We start from the raw sequence: 10,814 nt of genomic DNA, 5'->3' as shown, positions 1-10,814 counted from the left end.
GGTTTTTTGTTGTTTTTTTGTTTTTTTTGTTTTTTGTTTTTTGGTTTTTTTGTACATGCATGTAGTGTATATATGCGCACATAACTGTATGTTCATTTGAAGGCCAAAGGTCAATACCAGATACCTTTCTCTGTCACGCTCCATCTTTTATTTTTATATTTATTTTATGTGTATGGGCATTTGGCCTACATGTATGTGTGTATACTACATGTGTCAGTATCCACGGGAGCCAGAAGAGGGGATTAGATCCCCTGGAACTGGAGTTCCAGGGGATTGTGAGCCTCGTATGGGTGCTAGAAGTCAAGCCCAAGCCCTCTGCAAGAGGAACAAGCACTCCTCTCTGTTGAGCCACCTCTCCAGCCCCTCTGGGTTACTTTTTGAGATGAGACTTTTACTGAACCTGGAATTCATTGATTTCCCTGTCTGGCCAGCAAGCTGTCTGGATCTACCTGTCTCTGCCTTTCTGTTACTGGGGATACAGACACACCACCATGCCTGGGTTTTAGTGGGTGCTGGGGATCAGACTGACTGAGCCATCTACTAGCTCCACACTCCTTTATTTCTTTTAGCTATTTGTGTTCTCTTATAATTCACTCAGGAGTTTGTGTCTTCTTTGAAATCTTTGAATAATTTATAATCGTTCTTTTGAATTAAGTCTTTGGGATTTCATATAATTCACTCCCATTAAAGGGCATTACTGTGGGATAAATGATTTTTGGAGGATTCATTATGCCTTGAATTTCCATGTTTCTTGTGTTTTTGCATTGATGTACTTGCACATCTGGAGTTGAATCTTTGGTTGATTTTTCTTTCTTTCTAAATCACCCCTGTTCTTCATTTGAAGTGTTTGCAATCTAGGAGAGTGACTGGGTTGTAGTAAGGTGTTATATTCTGCTAGACTACAAATCTAGCTTAGTTAGACCTCTCAGCCCACATATTCAGGGCACCAGGCTTAATCCCTAATACTCCCCTGAAGGTAGAATAATCCGTTTGCAAAAGCAATCTCTATCAAAGCTAGACCCGCCCACTGTGAAAATAACAGTAATGGTCAAATTAAAAGCAATCAAAACGAAACCTTAGGAAGTAGAGGAGCACTGATGGTTGTGTGCACTGAGATGCGTGCTAGTGTGTTAGAATGGGAGGGCAGAGCAGTGAGACTACTGATTAGTACTGGCTGGATGAAGCAAAGGAGAGCAGAGGGGGAAGTCATAGAGGGACAAGTGAGGTCAGGGGGTCATGAGAGACTATGCAGTTTTGGCTAAAGTTAGGATGAAATGAGAGCTAAAGAAATCCAAAAGGCCCTCTCCTGCAGGAGGCTGCAGTAAGGAAACGACATGCAAACCAAGCTGTAATGTTCTTCTAGAAAGTCTATCCAAAAAAAAAAAGAAGGGGAAAGTCTTCAAGTGGGAAAAGAGAGCAACAGAAGGTAATTTTCTTCCTAAGAGGAAAGAAAGAAACCCTCGTCAAAGCCTGCACACTAGCTCTTGTCTGCTCGGTCTAGCCTAGGTGAGCACGGATGGACAGCGAGTCCTTTGTACCTGCAGCTCCCCGTCCCCTTTGATGGCTTGCCATCATTGCCACCTCAATCTTGGATCTGGAGTCTAAGCATAATCTCAGAGTCCTCTTTATTCTTGGGGATACTATAACTTCAAGGATGACACAGATATCTGTAGAAGAAGTAACCTCCATCTCCTGAGAAACTGGGGCAGGGGCAAGAGTGCCTCTCTATAGCCCACTCTTGTTTAACCCACAGCATAAGAAGTGATAGCCAACCAACCCCAGAATCTAAGTTCTCTTCCAATCTTCTCCGGGTCCCTACTTTTTATCACTTCACAGCATGGATGGGGACCCCTAGGATGAGCAGGAAGCTTGGGACATGGGAGCAAGGGATACCAAGCATATTGGGGACTTGTATCTGTTCCTCTACAGACCCTGGCTCTCAGCAGGTCCCACCTTGCTAACCAGTGAGTTGATCTGATTCAGGTCTTTCCTTGTGGCTTTGAAGTGTATTGATGGCTAGGCTTCTGTGAATAGTCCCAGAATTCTTGCTCTGAGGTTTCTGTAGGTGTGATTGATGGAGGGCCTGGAACCACCAAGCCATTAAACAGCAGTGGTCTTATTTTTAAATGCCATACTCGGGCTGCTCCTGCTGAATGCTACTTTGGTCAGGTGCCCAGCAGAGACCTCCTTGTTCTTTATGACTGAAAAATACTCTGTTGTGTATAGAAGAATGAGAATTTTAATATTATTACATGAATGTCACTCAGCAGTCTCTGCAAGTGGAACTGGCTCTTGACTAGTCATATTTTAGGCTACCATCCTTAAGTACAAGCAACTTCCATTTAGTGAGTACCAGTAATTTCTGTGTTCCCAGTCCTAGGCTCAGCAGATCTTTACAGCAATATTACAAGATAGTTATTATTTTCACTGTCATTATGGACAATAAACAAAAACACACAGTTCATCAACTTGACCAAAGACACTGGCACTTAAGTTATAAAGCAAAGATTCCATCTTAAGGTCAGATGACTCAGAAAATCTGGCCTTTCCATGATTTCATGTTTCTTCCAAAAACAAGTGAAGTCAGCTGGTCACCCCAGTTTTCAGATTATACGTAAGTATAAATGACACTGGATCAATCAGTCTAATATGTTTGAGTGGGCTTAACTTGAATAGTAACCTCAGTGGAAATACTAGATTTCAGTCAGTTAGAGGCCAGCTGCATTACACAAGGATAACAACCAGGGCAAGATGCCTCCAAAGCTCTTGTAGAGAGGGAAGTAGGCTCCCGTGCCTCCCACTTGCACTATGCCATAGGATCTCACACAAGGGAGCTGTTTACAAGATTGGGGTCTCCTCTCCTCCTTTAGCTTTTCATGACTTGAGTGCAGTATATCACAGATTCACTTTTCTAACCTGACAAGATTTAGATTATAATGTGACATTTATATGTTTATTATTTCCCTAGAAGTCTTCTATATTTTCTGTGCCAATGATGTATTTTTAACAAATCCATGCTTTCCTAGAAGTGTTAATAATTAAAGATGGCACTTACCAAATTCTGAGAAATGAAGGAAAACTTCTCAGGTCATTAGTTAACAACATTATTACATTTAACTCATTTATTGAGGGGTATACCGTGGCACACTTGAGGTTCAGCAGGCAGATTACAGGAATCCCTCTATCATGTAGCTCTTGGGGATCAATCTCAGGTTATCAGGTTTAGGCAGCAAGGACCTTCACTATCTCACTAGCTATCTCACTAGCCCTCAAGTAATTCCAAAGAACTTTCCAGAAGTATTAATACATGACTAAAATCTTTTGGGGGGTTGGAGTATGTACCTCGATTCTTTGTGCATTTATGCAAGAATAGCCTTCTAGCTATTGTGTTATTTTTAGACATACAGACAGCTTTTCCATTGTCAGGCTTCTACAGGCTTGGGTTTCTTTCATTCATAGAAGAAATTGTATCACTAGATCATATTTTGAAACTTCCAGTAGGCATTAGTTATTTGTTGCGACTCAAATAAAAACTTAATTTAAAAACCTGTTTCATAATATATACCAATATTGCTGTGTCTATCTACTACTCACTTGCATTGATAATCCTCCATTTACACTTGGCCCAAGCGACAGTAGCTCTTTGTGTTTTCTAAGGTACTAAAAGCTCTTCACTTTCCAACTCATGGCCACGTGCTTTCTTGGAGTTTGAATCTGAGCTCTTGCACTTTATTGGATGCTTTCCCCACCTCTGTTTCCGGTTCCTACTAAGCATATTCTCAGTTTGGGGGTTTTGTCGCTAAAGTTGTTAAAGATGGTACACACATAACACAAACACATAAGCAAACAGAATTTTTCTTACTAAATCAACAGCGCTCATCTCTTCTTATCGCACACTGATGTAAGAAGCATTCGCTAATGTTCAGAATCTCCACCTGTGTGCCCCTGTGTGCTCCTCTGGAGACTGCCCCTTGATTCTTACTGAGATGTTCTACTTTACTTATTTCCTCATATTATCCAGATTTGTTTAAATTTTAAAACATCTTGTGAATCTTCATAGCATCATAGTTTCTTTTAATCAGCCCTTATGTTAGGTATTGAAGTTGTTTAATTTCTGTAATCATAAAAATGGGAATAGGCCAGTTACTAGTGTCACTGTCAACAGTATGTACCTAAAGTGGCATTTAGAATGATGATGGCATTTCTTCTTAGAATCCTTCCGTTTCCTCCAAGGTTTTCCTAGAATAGTTAATCAGGCAAGTGCAGCAGAAGTGCAACATTTCTGCTGTCCTCACCCTCCGAACCTTAGTGCCGGTCGGTTCCCTTCACTCAGCACCACTTACAGTCGCTCCTGCACAGAGAAGAGGATCCTTGTGACACTCCAGGGCTAAGTACACAGGCACCTGGCAGGTCCTGTGGAGGAGACTTCATGGAACTAAGAGAAACCCGAAGAAGTCACTAACCCTTTAATAAGAACTAGGCCTATGAATCCGAATGCCTTGTTAGACGAGGTGAATAACAGGCTCTCTTCAGCTAAACTCAAGGTTCTTGAACAAAGAAAGGCTTCTTTTGTTTACTCAGGATATAAGACTAAGTTCACTTTCCTTAATAATATTGGCTTTATGACTGTTAGGAAAATAATGAAATGAAAGATTCCTTTTCTGTTAGATTTAGATGTGAATTTTCATAATTATTTTAAATTCGTTATGCTTAAGATCTAAGACATCTGACTATTCAGTGGTCTGAGACTAATGATGGAGTCACACTATGATCACATGGTGAGGCATGAAATGTATTTGCTTTACACAATCAACCCTACTAAAAACAACCTCATACAGATGGATATTCCTTAGTCAATAGATGGCATTCTATAGCACTTGGCATTTTCATTTTTTCTAGAGATATTAAAAAATGCCACCATTGTTTGTCTGTGACAAGCAAGGACTTCCAGTAAACAAAATGTTTTTGAAAAGAATGTAAGCAAAGTGTAGAGCAGCTGCCAAGATAGGAAATCAAGAGACTCAGTTTCAGTCCAAAACACATTTTATGTTTTGAGAATAATTGTGTAGGTTGCAGAATGCATATTTCAAATGCTGCATAACCATCTGAACTTTACAGTGTTCAAAAAAGTTGATTGTTTTAGCTATTTGTAATAGAAACTATTTCAAAACTTCTAGCTCTGCTCTTCTGAAAAAAGCCCAGACTGTGTTTTCTTTAATTAACTTACATTGTAAAATTCATGTTGGCTACAGGATTCTGAAGCTACCACATCCTTTAGACTACAGGACAAGCTGACCCCTGTGCTGACACCATAGAGTAGTTTGCTATGGCCTTGTCCCTTTATTCTGGCCACCACAAAGGGATTTTTAACCAAATGTTATACTTCTCCCAATTCAGTCTTGAAAACATATTCATCATATTGGCCAAATCATTTTACTTCTTGAAGACTACTGCCCTTCTGGCATTTCATCTTTTATCTTAAATATTGAGCAGCATCCTTTTTTTCCCTCAGATACTTTAGTTTTAAAATCACTCAGATTTGAGTTTGAAGATTCTCTTTCAAATTCCCCCCTGTGCTTTCCTGGATTTATTTGGAGATAGCTGTTAATTTTGGTATCATAGATACACATTAATGCACATTGTAGCTCTCGGTCCTTCATGTGGACTCATTGTTGTGCGTGCTGTTCATGGGTCAGACCTCTCTGTCCACAGGGTGACTCTTCTTGCTTTATGCCCCATCATCACTGTTCGGGGACTACTACCAACTGCTGAGAATGCCGACTTAAGATTTGTCTTGGATATAAGGAAAGCCAAACAGGGTTATTACTTTTCAAAGCCTTTTACATAATTTTCTTCCATGATTTAAATTTTTATACTTTACTTAAAGTATGATAATTTTTCTTTTGAAAGAAATCTGTAGCAAATGTTAAAATTATACTTTTGGACTCACTTAATAGCAATTATGTGTTTAAAAGGTGTAAATAACTTGCAAGCAGACAGTACAAATATCCAGGTGTTCTTATGTGCTGATGACAACAAAATTGAAAAGAAAGACTGTAATAATTCTGACTGGTTTTCTCTTCAGAAGATATTGATTATTTGTGTGTGGTGAGAGATTTGGAAAATTCAATTAAAGGAGTTGTGCAAAGGTTTCATAAATTTCCCTTCTACAGCGTGTACACAGACATTGTTGCCTTTTAAATCAATGCAGCACTTCACAATATATTTTCTTTGAAACATAAAAATAAATAACATTTAAACAGTTCTGCTTACTACAGAAACAAATTTTATTTTCTGTGAAGCATTTAGTCATGTGCTACCACTGACTCAGACCCATTTGCCAGCTGTAACAAATTTTATAGACACTTCCCTGGAGACATAGCTCACGTACTATGAATTTTTAAATGAACAAATGGTGAAGAAGGGGTGTCAGCAATATAAAAATTGATCAGTTAAAAGATAAAAGCATAAGTAAAGAGATTTGTATGGTGGCCTTAATAGGTTTTATTAAATAAAAATACTATAAAAAGACAGTAATGACTAGACTGCGGACTGACTGCTCTTGAGAAGAAGAATTATCCTGGCACATTTATAGAAAATGGTTTTTTGTTGCCTGACAGGTGAACATTTTCCATTTTAACCCTGAAAAGTAGTCAGAAAAACTAACCCCATCCCCAAGATTCACATCAAATTGCTCAGTGGCATACATATTTTAGACACATAAGTAACAAAGTATATTTGCATTATTATATAGCTAATTATGTTAGGTGGTTTGCCGTCTCTTAAAGACTCAGAAGAAGAGGGAGGTCATTTGTATTTGCACTTAGTCGCAGCCCATGGAATGCCTGGGCTCCTGCCGCTTTCCTTCTCTTAAACTGCTTTTCTTCCTTCTTGGCCTCCAAGTCTGCTTATCTCATTATAAAGTACTGTAAAGTCAGTCTCAAATGGGCCATCCTCTGGGAAGCTCACCATTCTCCTAGGTGAAGCATGGGTGTTTCATGCCGTAGGCTCCTATGGTCCTTGTCAAGTTAAGTGTATTTAGGTAGTGCATTGTCACTCAGATTACTGGCCTTCTTGTGGACTCCTCTGTTGTAGCTCCAGAGCCTCAGCCAGAATCTAGAGCGAGGGGGCTGAAGCGTAACTACAGTAGAGCACCTACTTAGAACCCAGATCAAATATCCCTTATGCAGTACAATAAATGAATGGATGGATGGATGAATGTCTAGTCTAAGAATTTTTAAAATATTATCTATCAAAACTAAATACCTTGCCACACAAGAAGTGTAGCCTGATTCCAAGAATTATCTAACATTTCCAAACACTTAAATTTTTTTGGTTTTGTTGGGTTGGTTGATGTGTTTTGAGACAAGGTCTCACTGTGTAGTCCTGGCTAACCTAGAACTTGCTGTGTAGATCAGGCTGGACTCAAACTCACAGAGATCCACTTGCCTCTGCCTCCCGAGTGCTGGGATTTATTCTTTATTTCCTTCATGTATTTAAAGTTTACAGAATGCCTGTTATGAATTAGTCTACTGGCCTTAGGGATACCATCAAACCAACAAAACATGACGGACCTCATCCTGCTGAACATAGAGTCCAGCACAAAGGGACAGGTAACCAGAGTGAAGCATGAAAGAATGGTAACAGCATCGCACTGATGCTCTTTGGGATGATGTACAAGGCATATAACAAGTTTCCTGGCTTTTATCATTTTAAGATGTATATTCTGAAGTAGAGCCTATGAGATGTTGAAATAAAAATTAAAAGGCCCAAACTTATTTATTATGGGAAATAAAGGTTTTGGAAAAGGTTTGTCTATTTTTATTTTACTTGTATGGTATTTTCCTCACATATGTAAATGCACCTCATGCATGTAGTACCCACAGGATACAGAGGAGGGTGTCCGATCCCTTAGAGCCAGAGTTGCAGATGGTTGTCGGCTCTATATGAGTACCGAGAGCCAAACCTGGGTCTTTTGCAAGAGCGGTGTATACTCTTAACTGCTGTGCCATCTCTCCAGCCCCCAACTTTATTTTAATTTCACTTGATTCAACATTTACTTTGTATCAGATAGTGTGGCAAGTTATTGTGAATTGATTTCTGAAAAAAAAATCTCTTTTTTCATCTAGATCATCATCTCGACAGCTTTGAATTCCTTAAAACCATTTTGAACTGAGGTAATGTCTTGCTTTTCTAACTCAGCTAACCTTGTTAAATTTCACTGCTTGATTCATGTAAAAGCATTTTACTTACATTGTAAAAATTAATTAATTAATTAGTTATAGCTTTCCTTTAAGGCAATTGTATTGTTTTATACAGATAACCTTTTCCTAGTAGCTGACTGTAATATAAAGGCTGTATCACCATGCCATGCAATGATGTGTTCAGAACTTCACTAGATGGAATAGCCTTGCTTGCTTTGGGCATTTCCTTCATCTCATCCACACCTCTGGCTGGCTCTCACCCTAGTGAATAGAGCTTCCATCCCAAGAGTAGACCACAGCCTCAGGGGCCTTGCTGTCTCAAGTATGGTTACTTCATCGCTTCTCCCTCAGCTCTTCTCCCTGCTTCCTTTCTAGGGTTTACAGCGCTCAACTCGACTAAGAAAAACACATTCAGAAGTGATATTATCTAAAAGCATTTTAGACATGGGGACAAAAAAGTTTTTGAGCTATACTAAATCACATAAGTTCAGATTCTTCGTTCTAGGGTTCTTGCCCGCCGCAAAGATACTGCGACTCTACTGAGGATCGCAGCATCAGCTTGGAGAAGCAGAGAATGTCCTGTGGGCAAGCCTCTCTGGCACAAAAGAAGTTAGCAATTAACATGGACCAGCTCTTAAAGCATAGTGGAGTCGCATGGAATCTAACCTTGAAATCCACGCACTGCCCCAAACTAGAGGCAAAAGGTTAATTTCTAAGTCTCTGAAGCCATGACTGCAGCTGGGCTGGCGAGGACAGGGGAGTCTCCTAACCACATGAGACAGGAAGCACAAAGGCCCATGAACTTGAAATAGGCAGTGATAGTGAAACTACACATGAGAAAGAATGGTGTGTAAAATTAATGACCTATAATATCAGTAAAATGTAGGCCAGTAAATGTTCTGGATTCTGCCTTTCATGAGGTATAGAGCCAAGGAAAAGTTGATAATGGTTATAAACACTGCTTTCTGCTGTGAGTACCAGTGAAGAACAAGCAGTGTTAGAAAATTCACAACAGACATACATCGACTCGGGAGTGTGACAAGGTAATTAGAGACTGAGGACTTCAACCAGCTCTAGCCTCGTGCACACAGCTGTAACCCCAGCACTTGAGCAGCTGAGGTATACGCCTGGGCTTTATAGCATCAAGGATGTCTTAAGATGAGTGGGACTATCCGACTAATTTACTTTACATCACCTCTGTCCAGGAACACTTACACTCTAGTGACAGATACCATGTGCTTAGCAGATGGATGAACTGAAAACCTGCTTTTGGTTTCTCTTTTTTTAAAAAAAAAGAAAAAAAGACAGGGTTCCATGATATAGCCAAGCCTGACCTCAGCCCTCCTCCTTCACCTTCCTAAATTCTGGAATGATGGGCAGGTACCAAACATACCTGGCTCCAAAAACATGGGAAATTTCAATAAGTTGTATAAATACACAGAAAGAAGTATGTAAGCACAAAAAAATCAGAAAGCGAGACCAAGAGGAAAGGTTCGGATAACACGACAATCAGCAGGCTCAGATAGTCAGATGGCTCAGCAGCAGAGAATGTGAGACAGCAAGCGTCTCAAGCATGCCTTAGAACATGCGGTTACCATGAAGGAGGTACACTGCCACTACCTGTCGTACCATAACAGACAGAAATCTTACTGTTTTCTGCTTGATCCTGGATATGACCTCAAAATCTTTTTCAGTAGTTCTCCCAACAACCAGAGTTGACTAATGAAAACTTTTTTTTTTTTTTACAGTGTCGTGTCTGGTGTAAGGAAAAAAAATAGCTTTTTGGTTTTTTGGTTTTTCGAAACAGGGTTTTTCTGGATCGCCCTGGCTGTCCAGGAACTCACTCTGTAGCCCAGGCTGGCCTCGAACTCAGAAATCTGCCTGCCTCTGCCTCCCAAGTGCTGGAATTAAAGGCGTGCGCCACCACCACCCGGCTAAAAAAATAGCTTTTTAAAATGCAAAGATGTTCAATGCCATCTCTACTACCTAGTTATGACCCTATACATGCTCTAGGTTCCCCTCATACTGGATTTAAGTGGGGATTGTGATACTACTTGTAAGAGTCAAATGAACTATCAGCCTGACTAGTATCTCCTTTATGGTAACATTTAATGAGAGCTTGCCTTTCTCTCCTTTATAGTGCTACCTTCAAGTCTGACAACTGTGTTAACCTACCTGGATACTAGTCGAGCCATAAGAATGCAGGCCAGCCTGAAGAAAAGAGCCAGTAAAAGACTGTCACGTTTGTAACCCTTCTTAAAAGACAGGTAGACAACATGTTGATTATTCTAAATAGGAATAAATAAAGGCATCTACTGTGCGCTGTCTTTGTGTGCAAAAATCTGTGTATATGCCTGTATGTATGTTTGTGGGTACAAGTATATATTTACCATGGCATATGTATGGAGCTCAGAGACAACCTCAGGTGTCCGTGTGTTTTCCTTATTAAGACAGGGTCTCTTGTCCAAATCTATACACCACTTTAGTTGGCCTGTGGGCATCCAGTGAGGGCTGGGAGTCTATGTCCATGCTACTGCCTCTGGCTGTATATGGGTTCTAGCAATCAGATGCAAGTTCTCACACAGAGCCATCCCCAAGCCCACCACTGTG

At 40.0% G+C, this 10,814-nt stretch overlaps 1 protein-coding gene across 5 annotated transcripts in view; it reads left to right on the top strand.

The window, feature by feature from the left end:
* Positions 1 to 10,536, top strand: part of Itgb3bp (integrin subunit beta 3 binding protein) — a 57,037-nt gene extending 46,501 nt beyond the window's left edge. For all 5 annotated transcript variants that reach the window (XM_031377933.1, XM_031377934.1, XM_031377936.1 and 2 more), the window contains 2 exons: positions 8,130 to 8,177; positions 10,345 to 10,536. In XM_031377933.1, the coding sequence (XP_031233793.1) occupies positions 8,130 to 8,176 (47 nt within the window). In that variant the 3' untranslated portion in view covers position 8,177; positions 10,345 to 10,536. The remainder of the gene's footprint in view (positions 1 to 8,129; positions 8,178 to 10,344) is intronic.
* Positions 10,537 to 10,814: the final 278 nt, after the last annotated feature.

This window comes from Mastomys coucha, unplaced genomic scaffold, assembly GCF_008632895.1.
Source record: "Mastomys coucha isolate ucsf_1 unplaced genomic scaffold, UCSF_Mcou_1 pScaffold18, whole genome shotgun sequence".
Taxonomy (NCBI): domain Eukaryota; kingdom Metazoa; phylum Chordata; class Mammalia; order Rodentia; family Muridae; genus Mastomys; species Mastomys coucha.
Note: the sequence above shows the minus strand (reverse complement) of the source record. Positions and strands in the feature narration are given on the sequence as shown.